This window comes from Manis pentadactyla, chromosome 4 (assembly GCF_030020395.1).
Source record: "Manis pentadactyla isolate mManPen7 chromosome 4, mManPen7.hap1, whole genome shotgun sequence".
Lineage (NCBI taxonomy): Eukaryota > Metazoa > Chordata > Mammalia > Pholidota > Manidae > Manis > Manis pentadactyla.
This window is the reverse complement of record NC_080022.1, coordinates 71,355,519-71,377,383: the sequence shown is the minus strand read 5'-3', so window position 1 is coordinate 71,377,383 and position 21,865 is coordinate 71,355,519. Positions and strand designations below refer to the sequence as shown.

At 33.1% G+C, this 21,865-nt stretch overlaps 1 protein-coding gene across 6 annotated transcripts in view; it reads left to right on the top strand.

The window, feature by feature from the left end:
* Positions 1-17,781, top strand: part of TTLL7 (tubulin tyrosine ligase like 7) — a 150,532-nt gene extending 132,751 nt beyond the window's left edge. For 4 of the 6 annotated variants that reach the window (XM_057500372.1, XM_057500368.1, XM_057500369.1 and 1 more), the window contains 3 exons: positions 4,915-5,088; positions 12,797-12,859; positions 13,706-17,781. In XM_057500372.1, the coding sequence (XP_057356355.1) occupies positions 4,915-5,088; positions 12,797-12,859; positions 13,706-13,826 (358 nt within the window). In that variant the 3' untranslated portion in view covers positions 13,827-17,781. The remainder of the gene's footprint in view (positions 1-4,914; positions 5,089-12,796; positions 12,860-13,705) is intronic. The other 2 variants (XM_057500370.1, XM_036890266.2) reach the window with 1 other exon arrangement.
* Positions 17,782-21,865: the final 4,084 nt, after the last annotated feature.

The window sequence follows — 21,865 nt, the reverse complement described above, 5'->3', positions numbered from 1 at the left end:
TTGAGTATCTGATTAGGCTGCCTTCTCCAATCTCACCCCTCCAATTCCTCTCTCTGTATTATGTATATCCTATGTAAAAATCCAGACTATATTCTCTTTTTTGTAAAACCTTAACAGACTATTCTAAGTCTGAAATGATCTGAATGTCCTCTATTTAAATAGTCTGGTCATCTATTATTGATTCATTCATGTCATTTGCAAACTTATTCTCACTATCATATTTTTCCTCAGCTACCTTTCACCGATATGGAGAATTTAAGGTGCTCTGGGTTGTGATAAAATCTGAGAATAATCTTAGCTATGAATTATTTCAACAGAATTTATGTGAAACATTGAACTGTACTCCACAGCCCCTTAGTTGATGGCTCTCTACAGAAGTTCTATCAACCAAACTCATGATTGGAATGTTTTTTCCTGTTGTTCCATTGGTTGGAACACTATATACAAATCCTAGCTGCTCTCCACCATGAAAGTTAGTGAGATAATGTGCTAAATTGGTGTTGGTGACTTTGAATCCGTAAGATACTGTCTAATGCCCATCCCCAAAGAGGCCCATAAAGTGGTTTTTCTTTGCCTGTAGGGCTCCTCATCCCTTAAGGATTTTGGTAATAGACTCAAACTTGACTCTAAACCATTTTTTCTTTTCCTTACACAATGCTCCTCCCCCTACCCCCCACATTCCTCTGGTGGTATCTATTACTACTAGTAATGATAACAAGAATAAATAACATTCACAGAAGTCTTACTAAATGTCTGGTACTGTTTCACATATTAAATACTCTTATAATCACCACTTCAATATTTTGAGTAAGCTATTATTATTTTCACTGTATAGTGAGAAAAATTGAAGCATAAAGAGAGTATGTAACTTGCCCAAGTTCTCATAGTGACCATGTGAACTTGGATTTAAACCCAAGTTGTCTGAGTTGAGAGCCCAGACTCTTAACTCTGCTTTACTGACTCCCCTCAAAGCAGCACTGCCAGTGGCTGCAAAGCCTGCTTTACTGCAAGTCCCATGGCATTAGTCAAATTAGCTCATTGTATCTGGGCAGGTGGAGCAAGAGGCCCAAGACTGAAGTGAGTTCACTTTGGCCTCCATTCGCCACCCATTTCTGTAAAAACTTGGTGGTTTGTAGAGGTGAGTTTAACACCAAATTTTACTTTGCAGCCCTACAAATGGGTTTCTTAGGCTTCCTCAATTTAATTAAGTCACATAGTTGTATGTGTTTGATTCTCAATTTGGACCCAGAGTAGTTCTACTTAGCCTTTGAATGACTTTCATGTCTAGTCAGTGTATAATCCCTTAGCCTTTTACCTAGCATCCTAGTAGTCAAGGTAAAAGTCTACTGTTAACTCAGTTCTAAAGGAATGATTTTAATAAAAGATGCAGCTGTCTTTCACAGTTAGGTATAAAATCTGGGAAAAATATAGTCCAAATAACACTGGGCCACTTTGTTTCATTCCTCTGCCTGTCAGCATCTCAAAAATGAAACAAATTAACCATTCACAGTCCGTAACGAGAAACACCAAAACCAGAAAAGTCTTCTCTCCATTCAGTGTAAACTCTCCACTGCTATGTCTTTGTGGTAGGTTTCCCTAGAATTGGCCCAGGGGTTTTACTGATGCAATGGATAGGAAACACCCTCATCCCTCTTTCTTACTTCCAGTGTGCTATAGCCCATGCTCAGTGACCCTTTTTATCATGTGCAGTGCCTGGGAGTGTTAGGATGCCCCGCATTCTGAATATGTTCTCTCCAGGGAATAGCCTTTAGAATTCTATGACTAAAATTCTATCAGGGATGGGCAAGTCTAGGTACTGTGGAACTCAGACTCAGGCCTGATAGTTCAGGAAAGGTGGACAAGGAAAGTAACATTTCAGCTGAGATTTGCAGGAAGAGGAAGAATAGGAGTTTGCCAGATAAAGCAAAGAGGAAGAGGCTGAGGGTAGTATGGAAGAAGGAAGGTATTGTTTGGAAAAGTCCTCTCTCCATTCAGTGTAAACTCTCCACTGCTATGTCAACCCCAAAGAAGAAAATGTAGTGTGGATCCTTTAGCCAAGAGTATTTCACAGTTAGGTATAAAATCTGGGAAAAATATAGTCCAAATATATTCCCATGGCAGTTTGTTGTAGAAAAGGTGTTTTTCTAGAATCCTAGGGCAGGAAATTTTGAGGACTATTCCAAGGCAGCAGTCTACTTCTGGACTGAATTATTTGCCTAGTTGAAAATGATTATCCAGTTGGTATAGTCCAAATTCTTTTTATACTTTCCTTTCTCCTTTCTGCTATCTAACTTTGGGTCATTCAGTCATCGATTAGAACTTTTACCAGAGAAGGAGAAAGAAATGAATCAGTTTTGCTTTTTAGATAGCTGCTTTATTAAATGTTTTAGTGAGAAAGGGGGTGAAAATTACTGGATTACTGGATAATATGAGGCTTCTCAAGTCTGGATTTCATTAGTAACTCCACTTTGTTGCAAGAAGTATTCAGTCTACTGTATCTCATTGTTATAATGCTGAAAAATGTAATTTAAAGTTGTTTCCTTTCCTATTTCTCTGAGGATTTGGTAATGCCAGAAAGAACTTTTTAATCATTTAATATTTCTTCAGGAATTCATGGCTTTTGGCCTTCGTATTTCCTTGGAATTTAGGTTCAGAAATCAGGCAGATAAGACCCTGATTCTGTGAAAAAGCCATTTTTAATTATTTCTACATCCTTTCACCTTCTTAAAAATTTTTTGTGTTAGTATTGAAAATTGAGATGCTGTAGTGTTATAGAGGCATTTACTCAGCTCTGCCAGGTGGTGGAGGACACAGTTCTAAAAAACTCCATTTGAAGGATAGGTTTACTTTGTGTGGAGGCACCATTAGCCTAGATGTAAGTCCTATTCATTTCCTTTCTTCTCTATGAGGGGTTCTGGGTGCTGACAGTGAAATATGGATTAATAGAGTAGAATGTGGTCTTTGTTTGGTTGTTGTGAACATTCACAACAAAAATAGTAAACATCCTTGATTCATATGTTTATGTTTAAATATTTAAGGAGGATGAGAGAATGAGAAGTGAAAGCTGCTCATATTATAACTAGCGTGTTATCCAGAATGTTACTTCAAGTTAGTGTTATAGGAGAAGCTCTTCTACTGTTCTTCCATTTTGTTTGTTCTCTCTTACGTCCAAGTCAGGAAAAGAAAAATTACCATGATATGGGAAACCTAACAGTGGATCTACTCATATGGCTCCAAAGGATCAAAGTAAAAATATATCCAAATTTAGAGGGAGGGGTGGTGATCGAGAGAGACTTCTGTAGAAATACTCAGAATCCCATTGGACAGAAAAGATATGTGCTAGGCAGACAGAACACAGGGTTTTTTTTGTGTGTATATTTACATCTATATGAAATTTTTATTTCTCTAGGCCCAGACATGTAGGGCCTGTGAGATTAAGACTTATTAATTATAAGCATATTCTCTAATTAACATTCTCCAGTATTTTCCTTGGTGAAATTAGGTAAACTGGTTATATCTATCTATCTGTCTCAATATAGATGTATATAAACATTTATGTATCATACTAGTTTTTCTTTAGGAATAAGTTAAGATATAGAGTTAATTTAACTAGCATATTATTGTTTCTTGAATACAAATGACTTTTACTCCTTTTTCAATATAAAAACAATATTATATTTAGTCCTGAACATCTCAGAACATAGAAGAAAATTTATTCCTTTAAATCTATTCATTTGAAACTTATTCCCTTTAAGAAAATCTGCCATTCACTGTTAACATGCTTTCTTTTTGGGACCATGTTTCTCCTGAAAATAAACAGTAGCCTTTCTACTGGAAAATACCTTTTACTGAGTTTCTAAAGCATTTTTAAAAAAATTCCAAAGATATCAAATACCCACACAAGATTGAAATGGAGTCTTTGAATTTCCCAGGGGGAAGTACATTTCTTCAGAAAAATATTTTCCTTAATATTTTTTTCTTCCTAAAAATCTACTCTTTTTTCTCTCTGAGGGTTAAAAGAATTGGTTTATGTAAAATGAGACTTGAGCCATTACAAAGTCTCAAACCAAACTTTCCTCTTGAGGCTTGAAAAGAGATTCATTTACACTAAGGAAATAAATCTCTCTCTCTATCTCTCTCTCTGTCTTGGTGGTGGTGGTTGGGTAGTGAGGTATTTCCTGGTTTGAGCCATGATAGTAAACTTAGGAATTGTAAATATATGTGTGTGCATGTGTGTGTGTGCAGACACACACACAAAGTTTATCAAGAAAGTGCACACTACTGCTTGCTTTGGAATACGCTGAGTGCACTGGAAGGAGGACACTGTCTCTTGGGCTGCAGTAGGTCAGGACTTACTGAAGTAATGACTTCTAAAATACAAAACCTGTGTTCTAGGAATATGAACGTCATTACATCTACAATTATTTAGAAAGGGGTGATCATAATCAAGGGATTAAACTAGATTCTCTTAACACAGAGAGGTCACAAGTTAAGTCGCAGCAACTTAATTCTTTGGTGGGATCATTATTAATGTAAAGGTGTAAATATAACTTCCTAGAAAACCCTAATTCCTAGGATACCTAACCTTTACGAAATTAGCTCAGCATTTTATAAATACTTTAATGTAGAGTAACTCAGTTTTTTAAGAGGTGGTGGGAAATCATCCTGTTAGCTACCCACAGTTGGCATCAGTAAAATTTCTAAACAGATAGTATGTGAATTCTATACTGTTGAGTTTTTTTGACTTAAAGTTTAATTTCTGAATTTGTACTTATGCCTCCCAACCATCTGTAGTCACTGTAAACATATGAGGCCATTTCTATTTTTCTTTATTGGTTTGTTGCTGGGTAAGTGATGTAGCTGGTTGCCATTTTAAACATCCATGTGAGGTCATGTCTGTTTCTGTGCCAACAGATCCTCTTGGGAGAGTATTTTCAGTAAAAGCCCGGAGGTGGTAACTCCTTTGCAGCTCCAGTGTTGCCAGCGCCTGGTCGAGCTCTGTAAACAGTGCCTGCTAGTGGTTTACAAATACGCAGCTGACACAAGAGGATCACTCTCAGGCATTGGCACTGATTGGGGTAATTCCAGGTACTTGTTTACATTCCTTAGGTCCTGGGAGTTTTATATAAAGTAATGACACAATGCAGTTTGAAATTGAAAGTCTCTCTTTGTTTCTGTGGCTAGAGAAAAAGTTGACTGAAAATTCATACATGCTGTTATCGGCAAAATACTTTTAATGTGCACAGTCTTTACCTTTAAAGGACTGAACAAGGACAGCAATCACAAACTTGAAGGTGACAGAAATAACCTACATGGAAATGAAATTTATTGGCATATATGCTTTTGCTTTCAAAAGCCAAGTAAGAGCATCCAAAAATGGTAATAATTTAATGTTTTTTTCCCCAATAGGGATATTTCAACACTTATCCTTTACCCTAATATAGTTGAGAAGATGTCTTTGGTTTAGTTTTTCTTGTTCATTATGCCTCCACTATTCCTTTCATCACCAAATGAATCTGTGGGAGGTGAATTTTAAGTTTTATTTAAAATTTGAATTTTTAGAAATATTGTTCAGTTAAAATAGATAGCTTTCTAAAACATGAAAAATAATTTTTTAAGCTGCAAAACTACAGAGTAAACAAGAAATACTCCTTAGCACTTCTCAACACAATTATAGTTCCTATTAGAATTAAAGATGAACATGTGACTTTATTTTTAGTATGTGTAAGTTGTACTTCTCAGGATAGAAGAGTAAACTGTGACTTTGAAAAACGATTTGATAGTCAAAAGATGGTAGGATTCAACTAATAGTTGCATAGACAATGAGGAAAATGGAACCACCATAACTTGTATTTTTTTTTGAAACACCTAGAAATTGGTCTGTTTATTGAAAAGATCAGAGGGAGTATAATAAAGCTGATTTTACAAACCTGACCTGCAATAACAGAATGGCTGAGGCTATTTTTCGCAGAAAGTATTGAGATGTGTTTTTAATCTTTGTTTGTCTTGGATTCTGTCATTATGCTGTTGCAGTACTTTTAACCTATTTGAATTCTCCCCCTGCAAATGGAAGCTGATTGACCACAGCAATGGTAGAGGAAAAGTTAGCCATTAAAGTATGTGAATATCAGAGCTATATTCTGCAGTTTTAATGGTTTGAAACAAATTATTGAGATAAAACATATTATTTTCATTAATATCTCCATATGATTTCAAAAGATGACCAACATTCCAACATATAAATGAAGAAACTTCTCTTTCAGAAGTGATAGTCTGGGAGCCTGATTAGTAAACCTTAAATTCCAGTTTTGGGTAGATGGTTTCAAAGTCTTTAATGATTTTATAATTACAGATTCCAGATTTTGTAACCCATTTTCTGTTGACAGATTCTGTAACTTTTGTGGGTAGGCACAGTAGGGTGAGTCTTCCAGGTTACTTTAGAAAAGGTTGTTATACTTTACAGTTGTTCAGGCCTTTTTACTTTCTTCCCCTTTTGGTAGTCAGAAGAGATTCCTGACTCTTGAATCTGGAGTTCTGGACTCCTAGTAAGTGCTCAGTGTGACCCCAGTATAGTGATTACTTCATTCCTGCCCAAGTTCAGAACCATGTGAGAAAGAAATACCAGAAGGACAGATAATCATCATAATGTAGCTTTGTTATGGAGAAAAGGCTATATTGAGGGGCAGGGTGTAGATGTGAGCCAAGTGAGTTTTCTTATATCAAATTCCAGCATTAAATGTACCCATGCAGTCAAAAGCAGAGCTCTATCAACCCAAAACTTGCACTAGCACTGCCCTTGAAATGCAGCTCCATTAATACTGGCAGCAGAGTAAGAACATGTCCTTTCTGCAGATAGGCTGATTCAGAAAGAGAGAGAGCTGAACCAAGCAAACAGGCTTGTGTCCCTCTTTTAAATACACAAATCAGATAACATACTTCTGGCAAGAGGCCAGAAAGTTTACGTTGATGGAATTTTTTTCTGCATGGTAACACAAGGAAGAGAGAGAAATAAACTTGTCCTCCTAATATCTTGCTATTAAAACCAAAGCCAATGTCACATTAACTTAAAAACCTGGAAAAAGTGGCCATATCTTCTTTCCCCTGTAGATTAGGAAACTTGGCATTTTAATTCATATGTAGAAGTCACTTAATTTGATGGTTATTAATAGGTTTTGTTTATGAAGTATAGCTAATAAAGTATAAATATAAATAAATATACAATATAAATAAATATATAATTAAATATAAATATGCTTAATATAAATATTAAGGTATGATGTATACCTAAATACTTTATGAGGTGGTATATACTTGTCTGATTTATCTGTGAAATTAAAAAAAAAAATAGAGCTAACATCTGTCAGGTTTATGGGCCATGTTTATCTTGACCAAAGATCTGCAGATTATTTTGTAAGAGGCTTTAAAGTATATATGGCCTATTCCACCTATTGCATGGAAGAGAGTGGACTTCAATCTTGTAGTCTTAGAAAATAATAATTTAATAAGCACACCAAGTACAAAGTGATTTTTCAGCAGTGGACTCCTAACTACGCAAATAGAACTGATATATAAACCCAGATGGTCATATATATATTTTTCCAAAATGCTGTTGTTCTTGGGCCAGTTAAATATTTCACTGTAACTAGACTTACTTAGGAAGCTTTGGGATCTCCAAATACTTTTTAAACTCAACATCTTTTGTTTCTACCTTCCATATAAGCTCATTTCCCAAGGGGTTCCATGGCTAAATACTGTTTAAAAACCACAGAATTAGAACTTCTTCCTTTGGTAGTAAAGCACTAGGTATTTGGACAAATCCTCCCTCTGATGACAACTAGAAAAGCTGGACAAAATATGAAAACATTTGCTTGAAAATTCAGAGAATTGAACAGATACTTGTTAGTACAGAGCAGTGCTTTTGACATACTCATGGTCCTAAGGGGAAGAGTAGGCGTTTGGGACCTGCCAAGGAGGGGGGTCTGGGTAAACACCCTATATTCCTAGGAGAACAATCTTCCAGATGTTTTGCAAAACAAAAGTTGACAGAATTACAAGGAAAACAGGAAAATCTGCAATCACAGAGGGAAATTTTAATACACATTTCTAAAAAAAGATACAGAACACTTGATTAACAGACCTAACTGTCATATATAGATATGAACCCAGTAACCTCAGAATACAATACACCAAGAACACCAGGAACTTTTACAAAAGTCAACCATATAGTGGAATATAAAACATATTTCAACAAATTTCAGAAAATTGAAATCAGAGTAGTTTTTCTGACCACATGCCATTAAGCTAGAAAACAACAAAATAGAACCAGAAAATCCATACTTGGGAAAGATAAAAAATACTCTTTTAAATAACCATGAAACAAAGAAGAAATCATAATGGATGTAAATGTTTTGAGCTGAATGTTAGAAAATATTACAAAAAAACTTTCAGTATGTAGTTAAGTCATTGTTACAGGGACATTTATAGATTTAAATGAACATATTAAGAAAGAGGAAAGGCAAAAATTAGATGATCTAAGCAACCATCTTGAAAAGTGACAAAATATCATCAAACCCAAAGAATACAGAAAAGTGAAATAATAGAAATGAGAGCAGAAGCTAATAATATAATGAAATAAACAGAATAAAGATCAAAATGGCAAAAAGTATGTTTTTGAAAAGACTAAAAATATTGATAACTGGTAAGACTTACCAAGAATATAAAAGGTAGAAATAATATCAAGAACAAAAATAGATCTTAGAAGCATTGAAAATGTTATAAGAAAATATGAACAATTTCATGCTGCTAATTTAGATTATGTTAATACATTCCTGGAAAAGCACATATTACCAAAATTGTCACAAGAAGATATAGAAAGCCCTAAATAGTCTAAACTATTGAAGAAACTGAATGAATAATTAAAAGCCCTCCTACAAAGATAACTCTAGATTCACAGGTCACCCCTATCCAATTCTATTAAACTCACTCAGAGAATAGAAAAGGAGGTACATTTTCCAGCTTGTTTTATGAGGCTACCATACCTTTGATACTAAAATCTGACCAGGATATTATGGCAAATGTTAATGACAGTTCAATCTCACTCCTGAAAGTACACCCAAAAGTCTCAAGTAAAATATTGGTAAAACACACTCAGGAAGTTTAAATAGGATGATGTATCATGACCAATTCTGTTTATTGCATCAATTTAAGGGTGCAATAACATGAACAAGTGATTAATGTAATTTTCATAAAAGATCATTTCAAAAGATACAGATAAAATCACTTGGTAGAATTAGTATACCTTCATGCTTTTAAAAAATGCCTAGAAACAAAAGGGAAATTCCTTAACTTAATAACTAACTGCAAAACTTGCAACAAATATACCTAATGGTGAAATGTTGAAGGCTTTCCCTTTGAGTTGATGAATAAGAAGATGCCTTGTTACTACTTCTAATTAGCATTGTACTGGAGGCCCTAGCTTATTCAGTGAGTCAAGCAAAAGAAATAAAAGGCACTAGATTTGAGAGAAAGAACTAAAACTCATTACTAATGGGTATAATTATATTCATAGAAATCTAAATCAAGAGAAATTATTTAAGTAAACTTAACAATTTTGATGAAATCAAGGTCAAGAAAATCAATTTTACTTTTTTCTATATCAACAATAAACACCTAGAAAATGAAATTTTGAATATGATATTTCTTAATAGCTCCCTACTCTGTGAATCAAGTGTGGGAGGAACTATTGGACTCTTTTCACAGCTGAGAAAACTGAGGCCTGAAGAGGTTAAATGGCTTATCCAAATTCACAATGCGAGCATATGGCAGAGGTGGACTTGAAACTAGGGCTCCTACCCCCCAAAATATCAATGTTAAAGCCACAGGAAAATGCAAACCCACTAGGATGGCTATTATTTTAAAAATGCAAAAATAGTGTCACTGAGGATTTCATTAAGTTGGAAACTTTGTGCATTTCTGGTTTAGAATGTGAAGTGGTGCAGTCATGGTGTAAAGCAGTTTGGACTTCCCTCAAAAAGTAAAATATTGAACCAGCATATGATCCAATAATTCCACTCCTAGGTATATATACCCAAAAGAACTGAAAACATGATTCAAAGAGATATTTGCACGCCAATGTTCATAGCAACATCATTCACAATAGCAAAAAGGAGGAAACAGGGTGAATGGATAAACAATGTAGCTTATACACACAATGCAATATTATTAAGCCTAGATAAAAAGGAATGAAACTCTGATACATTATGCCACAGGGTTGAACCTTGAAAGCATGCTAAGTTAACTAAGTGAGGCTCAAAAGGGCAAGCACAGTATGATTTCACTTATATGAAGTATCTAGAATAGAGAAATTCATAGACAGGAAGTAGAATAGAGGTTACTAGGGGCTGGGGGAAGGAGGACATGGCGATTTAGTGTTTAATGGGTGCAGAGTTTCTTTTTGGGATGATGAAAAAGTTCTGGAGCTTGATTGTGGTGATAGTTACAAAACCATTGTGAATGTATTTAATGCACTGAATCGTACACCTAAATATATAATACTAGTTTCATGTTATATATATTTTACCATAGAAAAAATTTTAAAAACCCAGGAGAGAGAGTGTGTTGAACTTTATTTACCTTGTGTGCCCCAAACAAGAAAGCTGAGTTTTTTCTTGGTGTGTCAGGGGTCCTGTCCTGGTCTCACTCCAGGAAGATCTTAGAAGGTGGGTATAGCTTACATTTTCAAGGCTAATTCCCTACCAGTCTTGAGATTCTTCATATTCTAGAGAACATCCATGGTCAGCGATAAGTTGATACATGACAGGCTGATTCTACATCAAGTAGGAATTAGACAAAGGCATGTTTTATGTCTATACATGGATATATGAAGATGTGCACCTCTAGTCTCAGAAGTGAGGAGTGAGGGTATGTTCATGGAGCAACAGGGTGCTCTGAGGTATTTCTCCCTGATACAAATTGGCTACACGTTAGCTATTATTGTACCTCAAGAGCAAACTGAAACAAAAACAAGCTGTAAACTTTGTACATTTTTTGGTGCTTTAACACAAACTCTGAAGATACAGTCTATAAATCCACTTCCTACTAAAAAAGAGAAAATGAAATCACATTATTTAACTTAATTGCAAAGAACATTTCAGAAACAATCTTTGAGGTTCAGCTGGTATGGAATCTCCCAGGAGATATTTATGGAGATATTAAGGCAAATAATCTGTTATGTTTCCCTGTAATGCTTTAAAATATCCCAGAGCACTTGCTTAAGGAAGCAAATGTGGTATCTTTCAATGTGATTGCATATGATTTTTTTGTTAGTTCATATAGAACCTTTCTTTATTTTCAGTCTTAAAGTTTCATTTAGCTTTTTTTGCTTCTATTAAAAACTTTATGTTGATGAATATATATCTTTCTACTGTCTAGATTTTTATACGTCATGTTTCTGAAAAAATGAATAAGATTACTGTATATATTAGTTTTCAAATTGGTATTCATACAGAGAAATGACAATACAGTATCATTGCTAAGAACCCTGATTCTGTAGACCACATGGATTTGAATCCTAGCTCTACCATTTACTAGCCGTGCGACTGTGAGCAAGGCAGCTGACCCCTCTAGGCTTTGATGTGTCATCCATCAAATGGAGCCTACGGTAATAGTTACCTTATAGAATTGTTATGAGAACTAACAGGGTAATATTTCTAAAGCAATTAGAATAGTGCTTTACACATAGAAAACCCTATTCAAGTTTTAAATAGTGTTAAATAAAATAGTATAGTTTAACTGTAATTCTGTATTTTTTTAAATACATGAAACAGAGATCTTTAATTCAAAAGGATATGTGAAGGCTACTGTAATATCAGAATTAACTATTCCTTGAAATTCTTCAAAACAAAGTTGGTAGCAGTTAATGTTTACTAGGATAATTATCAGTGTAATCAGAATGTATATTCAATAGAAAATATAATTCTCTCAACTAATACAAAATAGTGGGTTTTGATCAAATACCTTATTTTCTTTTGCACCTTTGCTCTAGATAGGAAGGGTAGCCTTTCCATGGCAGAAGATATCAGATTAATCATTATGACTCCATCAGCCCTTGAAATAATAATTAATCCATATAAATTACCCAAGTGATGTTAAGAAAATAATTCATATAATCTGTGATGTGAGAAATCAATTGTTTCGTTATTCATCACCCACTATGCAATTTTGATTTAATTTGGTTTGTTGTATATTATTTTACTGCTCTGTTAACTTAATGATTTGAGCTATTATTTATACTTTGTGATATTAGGTAATAGATTTAGAGCATATTATAAAATGATGTTTATGAATATTATGGGGAATTCTTCCATTTTAATCTGAATGCTGTATAAAGTTTGATCATAATGAATTCATATCCTACAAAATCCATATAAAGCAACTATGCATGTAATTTTCCATTGACATAGAGGTATGATAGGTTCAACATTACTTAATATAGAATAGGTAGCTAATGCTACCCTTCCCCCTCAGTTCCTTCATATATCCAAAGAAGTATGATACTGTTCCTGGAAAATTATATTATCAAGTAAAGAAAGTAAATGCTTTGATGGTCTGCCATTGTTTATTTTGCAAGACAACTACTAATTTCAAATCTTCTGTTGCTACTCCTCTCTTGGAAATTCCTCATGGATATCTTTGTCCTGGTTTAACAGCATAACCACATCATTACCAGGACTTACAATGTAAGAGTGATGTCTATTTGCATTTGCCCATGTGGATTTACTTGATCATTTCTCTCTAGACATACGGATTGTACTGGCCTAATGCCAATCAAAGTTTTCCCAGAGGAAGACAGATTTTACAGGTGCACACTCTTCTTTGCAATTCCTCATTCCCAAATCTGTGAACACCAAACAAACAAACAATTTATTGGCAAAAGTAACTGAACTGACATGAAGTTATTGTGAGAATTTGTAACTTCACAACAGAAATACGAATGGTTTGTTTACAGGGTACTACCCCAAGGCCTTGATGGAGATGTTATATATAGTATACATGCTGTATTGTCCAAAAATCTGGAAAATTCATGTATTCTGAAATACATTTGGCTTCAAGGGTTGCATGTGACCAGTAATCATGATTATTTTTGGTGTTCTCTCATCATAAACACTGTATGATCTACAAATATAAAGTTTATAATCTAGTCATGAATGTTAATCTTTAGCTTTTTTTCAGTTTACCTGTAGTCATAGTACATCAGTGAAATGTTATTAAATTATAATCAATGGTTCTAACATCCTTGGAATAAATAATTATTGGTAATATGACTAGCCAAATTCTCATATTACATGTTTTTAAGAAATATTTGGCTGGCTCCACACAATATTTGTGGAGATTAATCTGAATTCCAAATTAACATGAGCCACATAAAGTTTCCTAGCATGTGAGTACTGTACAGTGGCTCTTTCTGGGAGGTCTTGGGATACTAAGATTACATATCACATCTATATTCAATTCTTTGGTTGAGGCTTTATGACCCTCTTGTCCACCCCTCAATCTGAGAGAGGAAATCTTTTAATGTGGATTGCACTGTTGTTATATTATCACTGTTCATATAACATCCATAAATTACTAACCACATAGCAGTTTAGTGAGAGATGTTAATACTAAGTTGTTTGTGAAAGTCTAATTTTTAAACTCTTATTTTTAGGTATTTACTACCAGGAAGTACACAATTCTTTATGAGAACACCAACATACAACTTGAAATACAGTTCACCTGGAATGACTCGCTCCAATGTTTTGTTTACATCTCGATATGGACATTTGTGAAGCAGAAGGGAAGATTGCCATGGGTTATACATAATAGCAATTCATTTTTTTCCCCCATTTTAAACATGCAAAGAAAGTGCCCATTAAGTGCTGTTTTATGTATATATGACATAATATATGTGTGAAAATACGTAACACATTCACTCAAATAACATATATGTTTATTATAATATATGAAAGAAGAATTAGCAGAAAACTGGTATAAGACTTAACCTTTCTGGAAATATAATAAACCATGTTAAAATTGCTTACACAAATATGTGAATGTCTAGACTTCGCTAGGTTTATAATACCTTCCTACTAGAAATGTTATTTTTGCTGCAGAGTATATAAAACAATTGATCTTGAAGATCCCATTACAGTGTTAAAATATTTTCTAGATAACACATCTTTTGACTTGAAAAAACATTAATAGTATGATACCTTATTAATTCTCTTAAATATAGTGGCCATTTAAAATAAAAAAATTTAGAAGCCTGGGGTTGCTTGATGATAGGCTTAAGTATAAAACGGGTTTATCGTTAATGTAGCACACTGTAAAGTACTATGAAAATTACCTAATTCCCCAACATTTTTATTTCTCTGTGTGGAAATACAGTTACTTATGATAATGTGCATTTTCAGTAAGGATCTAGTAAAGATTGTATTATGATTTAAAATGGAAGACAATCCAGTGGGTTAAAACTAAACAAAACATAAACTAGCTTTTATTTTTACTTTTCAGGAACAGAAAATGATGGTAATGACAAAACCTTTGCATATGATTTTTGTATCTCATACCACTCATTTTTATTTGGAAAATATATCTCTGATGGGTACACATGGTCAAATTCAATTTCTTCTGTCCTCCAGAAGTATAAGAGTTGACATTTCAAAATCATTCTGGCGTTACAGGACAATGTATGATGCTTATTTTCTAAGTCTCTCAATGTTAGGATCAACTTACACTGCAAAGTCCAATACAGAGTTTCACACTGCACCATAGACAATAATATAAATTATTGCAAGTAGAAGATTCTGATTACTAGATATTATTAGTCATGGATATACCCTTGAGAATTTAAATAAATTAAAATAGAGTAAGAAGTTTTCTTGTTGCCCACAGTTATTATGCATAAGTTTCATAGCAATTTACTTCCTTTTCTTGCATACAGTTAAAAAAAAATGAGTGAACCTTCAGTTTTCCATAAAAATAAAAACAGCATCATCACTGATGTGGAATTCCTTAGAAATCACAATATTCACCTCTTAGAAGTTTGTTTAAACTTCTCCCAACAATTTTATTTCCTCCCAGATGCTAATTCTTTGCAAAATTCATGAATGTTTTATCTCCTTTCAGTTATCTTTAAAGCTATTTCCAGGAAATCAAGAACTGGCCCCAAAGCAGAAGGAGAGCTGAGAGAGGCAAACTGGCCTGTTTTAATTCACAAGTTGCATAATTGGGAATCCAAAATTGTAAGTTAGATACATTTTGCTTTTAAAGCCATGAACCTGTGATAGGCTAACATAAGTCCTTCACTAAATTTTTGCTAGCTACTTGATTCTTTATGACTACCTAACATCCATATTTGAATGGATATTTTTCCTTTCTAGATGCGTCCTAAAGAATTTGTAACTATCTTTGTTGAAAAGAGGATAAGGATGTCATGATGAAGGAAGTTACAGTGAAATTCTGTTTATGAGTACATTTTATGAATTCTTAAATATGTTGTAGATTTCTTAGATTAAGTAATACAAAAATTGAGATATGATAAAATCATTATAAGAATGAACAGCAAGTCACCCTTTTCATGGAGTATTTTTAGTAATTTTTCTTTTAAATTCATGATTTGTTTTAATGAGACACAATTTTAAGTGTCTGGTATATGATATCAACCCAATTAGTTGGCCACTCGCATTAGTTTAAACCAAAATGGTTATTTAAATTGCTAGAATGGGTGCCTTGGAATTTCTGTCCTTAGTTTTACGAGAGTGAAATTTTTATTTAAAACAAAAAAGAAGAATGTAGAACATGAGGATGAACTTGCTTACACAGAAAAAAATTAAAAACCAAGAGTAAATTTAAATGTGTGAAACTACCCAACTAATTGAAGAAAAAATTTCATTTTTCTAACTACTTAAGTCTGGCTTTTTTTTGAGCACTAGAATTTTATTGCCCACATTTGCCTCTTTTTTACTGATCTAGTTTGATGTGGTGAAGTTATGAATAAAAGCCATGTGCTCATTATTTATACATACCACCTGGTCTGCTGTGGACTGTGGTTGCTGAGGTGCTTATTCCCTAATGAGAAGCTGAGAAGACACAGTAATAAACTGTGGAAGTCTCTGGAGGCAATAGAAATGGTTTAGAGGTGTAAAATATTCCTTAGTTTTTATTATAAATATTTTATTCATAGGGTTAGAACATATCAGAATAAATAATAGTACGGGTCTGACTCTCTCTTTTAGGAGAGAAAATAACTTCATCTGAAAAACTCCAGAAGCTATTCAATCTTACCAGGAGTTTTTAATAGGGAATTTGGTTACTTACGATGAAAGCATATTTTCATTCTGTTATAAAAAAACATATCCCTGCTCATTCTGTAAATCTAAGATTAGAATGCTTTCCAGAACTGTATATAATTGGACTGCTTTCCAGAATTGAATAAAAAGCAAACTTTTAATCTTAGAACATGGTAGGAGATTGTAGATTAGTTTTCACCTTAATAATCCAGCATTGTTAGTAGTTACTATTTGCTTTATGTAATCTGTTGAAGGAACTACTGTGATTCATATTATGATTTTTTTATTAGCAATAAATTTTATTTTACTAGCATTTCACTTACCTTGCACGAATAAAAATGAAGTTATATCAGGACCAAATATGAGTGGCATTGGTAACCTCTGCCAGATGCAAAGATCTATACAGATTTTTTCATATATCCAAATTAGGTCTAAATACAAAACATTTTCTACTAATTCCTCTTTCCTAAAACTAAAATAAACCAAACTGATAAAACAAAAAAACCTCAACCTTCTTTTCATTTAATATATATACTCAGCTAGATTGTTGTGGTTTCTAGACATAAGAAAAAGAACTTCATTCTAATTCTCTTTTTAATTTGGAAAGTGTATGATTACAGGATTTTGTTACCTAACTCAAATTTTCATATTTTAATATAAATTAATACAAATGCTGTCTTCTTTAACATATCAAAGTCATTCTGTTTAAAAACTCTGTAAACCCATTACTTGACCTTTTCAAAAGCACCAAAAAATTAATAGTTGCATAAAGTCTTTTATTTCTGTTTTCTGTAAAGCACTGATTTATCCTTAAATGTATATTCTTTAAAAATTAATAGCAAATACCTGGAGACAAGTGACAGAAAATGCCTTTTCTGTTCTGTAATGCTAATTTACATTTGAGTTAGTTTACTTCGTTCTCAGTATTAAACAATAAAACATGTAACTACAATTAATTGTGTTGCTGTGGCCTGATGGTTTTGAAAATTTGACTTCCTTTTAAATTGAGAAATCTAAGTTTTTAAGGACTGAATTAGCTATGTAAACATTTTCAGCTAATGTTATAAATAAATAAAAATCTGGAAACATATTAATGATCAAAATTTTATTCCTTACACCTCTTTTTCTTTTCTTTTTCTTTCTATTTTTTAACTTTAAGTTCTCTTTGAAATTTTGACCTTTGCATGGGATAAGTCAAGAAAAGAGAAATCCTGCTTTTTAAATATTAATTTTCCTTGCATGTTATGGTGGTGTATTTCTGCCTCAATAACAATAAAACAACTAAAATGTGTTATTGGATCAAATTCAGTTTGTCTGCTAAGATTTTTAAGAATCAGGTTGAATTCTGTATGCCTACAAAGCATTCATTTCCTGGATCCATATGAACCGAGATACATGGCTACAAATAATAGTTCTGCAACCAAAAAGTGGTATATTAAAACTTACTGCTTGAGATCGTTGTCCTTTTCTGGTGTTTTTTTGCCTTGTCATAAATGAGTGTATACTATATTGAAGGAAAATTATTTCGGTTAACACATTCTGTACTAATTGGGCTGTATTATCTGAGAAGAGCTACATAAAACTTTTATTTTATTCCCACCTACTAACTTGAAAACTATTAGTAAAATCATTATTTAATAGACAAATATTTTCTCAATAAGTCTAAGACCTACCTTATGAAAGTAATCAGATAATGCTGATACTTCTCTTTCAAGGGCTAACAACGACAGTTCTTGGTCCTGAGCTGGTCAGTTCATACAAATACTGTACATGCTACAACATTAAATATTAATAGATTTGCTTAAGATTCTGGGTTTGAATATCAGCTTGAAAGCAATGCATTTCTACCGTGAATCATGACCCAAATTATCCCCACATGCTTGACTCCCTGTATATGAATGCAAATGTTGTTACAGAAATTATGCTTGAAATGTCAACACAGTGTGCAATTAGTATCGCGTTGTCATGCTTCAGCATGTGATTTCTGTCTGGTGAAGTTATTTCAATTACTCAGGTATGTTACTGTAATAAAAAAAAAGTGTTTAACATAAGGAAACTACAATATGTCATCAAATGGTTATTTCTCTTTTACACACAGGCATGCACACACACACGATTTGTAGTAGTAGAAGAGATTGGCCCTCAATTAAGCTTTCAGGGTGATGAAATATATTTTCCCAGTAATTTTGCTGTGTAGACACCAGTAGTACTTTGGGGAATAACTTAACCTGCTATTAAAGCCAAGTTGAGTAAATAAAATTGCTGTCAATTCCTTAGTAAACTGGAAGGCAGGCTGTTTTAAAATTTAGAAATGACACTGACCTCTTTCTAGCGTCATTGATTATAACAACAGTATTACTACCCTGAGTAGAATTATGTCAGCATCTCAGCGATGAAGTAATTTTTTTTCAGAAATTTATAATTTTAATCCTACTAAGCCTCAGTAAGAAGTATACACTAATCTTATTGCCATTCATATCATGTCCTTTAGTAAGATTACACATGAAATAATTAGAATAATTTTCCTTCAAAGAAAGGAGGCACTTTGGATAAAAATCCTATCATGTGATAAGAACCTTAGTGCATATATGCTTTACTTTCTGGAATTGACTACCAAATAGTATAAATGTTAAATTCTAAATGTGTATTTAAAAAATGAGTTATTCTCATAAAGTTAAAATATTCTATAAAGCCTTTAAAAGTTGAACTTTTAATTTTTTTTTTCAGTGAAACATAAAGATGAGACCCATGTGGGTAGTCTCTTATCTCCCTATCCAATAATTTGTAATGTATTTGTGCATTTATCTATATATATCTAATTTCATTCAATTAAATGGCTGAAAGTCTTTTTAAATGATAAAATAGATCATCCTGAAATAATTTCAAATGCTGGGAAATGTCATATAGTCCTTAAAATTAATATTTAACTGTTTTGTAGAGAGTAAGAAAATAGATCTTAGAGTTATCTCTTAATGATTTTTCACATACATGTAGAATATGGTGACAACAATACCTGTCACCATGGTCAAGTAAGTTTGGAAAACAGGTATAAATACTGGAATGTGTTTGTTTACTTCCAGGACCTCTCAGAGTGTTTAGCATCCTAAGATGCACTGAGAGACTCCAGCCAGGGACTAGAACATGCATCAGTTACTAAACTAATGTCATCATTGTACCTTTTATCAAAATACATTTCCCAGGGTTAGTCTTCTAATGACCAACTTTGGAAAACACCAAATTAAACCAATTCTTTCACCAATTTATCAGGTTTTTATTTAATCTTTTATTTATCAAATATGCACTAGTGATATGAACACTGGCAAATCTAGTGCAATAATTTACTTGCACTTGTTGCCTAGACTTTGGTCATTTCCAGAGGAATATTTGAACCAGGGTTTCAACAGGAATGGCTTAGTCCAGGAAGGATGGCCATAAGATAGCTTTAATGGTAAACATGAGTTATATTAGATATTCGCAACATAATTGTGATATGCAATGTAATGGAACATGCTTAAGAATGTTATCAGAATGTGGTCCAAGCCTTTTGAAAAGATTGTTTAGTGGGTCTAACATGATAAAATTTTTCTTTAATGAGAGTCTAAGATCACCCATCAACAGACAGAAGCTTTGTATACCACAATATATCTAGGATCTGTTGGCCATCAGTATCTTCTTACACAAACAAAATAGTCTGTTTGTGGCCAAAAAATTTCCTTCAAAGCTGAAATTTATTAAAATTTTGTATTATTTGTAAGTGATAAAATTCATTGAGCCAGTTTTTTGTGTGTATGTTTAAGTTTTCCTTAAGCAGTGTGTTAGAAACTTTGAAAGCCTTAAGAAGTTTTCTAACACTTAGTTCTGTTTTGTTGAATGTGAAATACTGCCAAATTAATTTCTTTAAAATTATATAACGTATACTACTTTTCAGTATATTTAGGGAGCTATGTACTAAGTGGTACTATGATGGCCTAAACTGATTGTAGTTATCAAAAATACTTAAATTTTGGCTTAGAAAGTAGTGTCTGGATTTGTACAGAAATGACACCATTTTTATAATTTTATAACAAGACAGCCTATGTACAGTATAAATACCATATCATACTTGATACAGTAATAGAAACCTACTGTGAGAATAAGCAAGTTTCAGATCTTGTCCTAAGAACTGGTGCAAGTAGATATACTGTGAGTACTAAATTGACATTGTTGTGACAAAAACCTTCAAGGATAATAAGAAAACTATATAAATTTAATGAAGCTCTTCTCTATTACAGATATGCTATTGCTGGTATTAGAATAAGGCAACTTATATCTGCATGATTAAAGTATATCTGATATAGGGGAGAAATATATAGCACAGTCTATGTGAAAAACCTAGAGTATATAAAACTTCAGACAATCTAGGAAAATACATATCAGTTTATTACCTCATTTTCATTAAAAAGATGAAAATGTGAATTCAGAAAATCACTTAGTCCTTAGGCTAAAAATAGGTAGATCATCAAAACCTGATACTGTTTTAGCTCAACTTGGTATTCGTTCAGTAAATGTTCTACATCATAATGTAAAAAGTACAAGGAAAACTCAAATTTGGAGAAGAAATTAAAGGGATTAAAAAAATGTTTAGCTAGTTCCATTGTTTTTGACTTCCCAAACTGAAGTAATAGACTTATCATGAAACATTTACTACAAATAAAGAATAACCAGATTCCTTAGAAATTACCTGGATTTTGCATTCTGAACTTAAGTTCCTCAGTGGAAGATTCCTTAAATTTACTTTTGAATTTTTTTTGTTTCCAAGTTTCTACATCTCATCTTGTTCAGTTCCACTTTTTCCCACATGAAGTATTGCCATATTACTCTCACAATAAGAATACTAAATAATCTTTGCCTATTTTGGTTATGTAAGCCAAAACATTGAGTACTTATCATAAATGTATGGAAAGAGCATAGGCAGATTCCACTACTCCATTTTTATTTACACTTTTGCATTAGTATTTGTTAGCGTTTGGCCCACAAGTCATAGAATCCTTTCTCTGAGCAGCAGGTAAACAGTTCCAACTTCTCTAAATTCTGTGGCTACTCAGAATCTCTTAAGAATGTAAGTCCAGGTAAGCCATGAGAAGCCCACTTCTATACCTGAAGTGTTCTACTATTGATCTTGCTTCTTCCTACACCTGGTAGAAATTAACATGTTTGCAGATCTGACTTTGGTACTTAATTATTAGATGGGGGAATTACACATTTCATATTTCTAAAAGATCCCACAGTCCTATAACATCTTGCTGAGCAACCCAAAGTCTTCAGGAAAATAAAATGAAGCTCCTTACAAAGATTGCAGTCTCTACTTAGCTTTTTATCACTTGTGTACTTCATTGTTTAATTTTCTTCTGTAATAAAAAATATGCTGGAATAGGAAGCAACAAACTATGTGGATGAGACAGGGTCTTTGCTTCCCAAAAATAAATACCAGCTTTGTCCATACGAGAGTTTTGGTTTGTTACCAGGAGATAATCATGCTCATGCATCCAATAAAAACC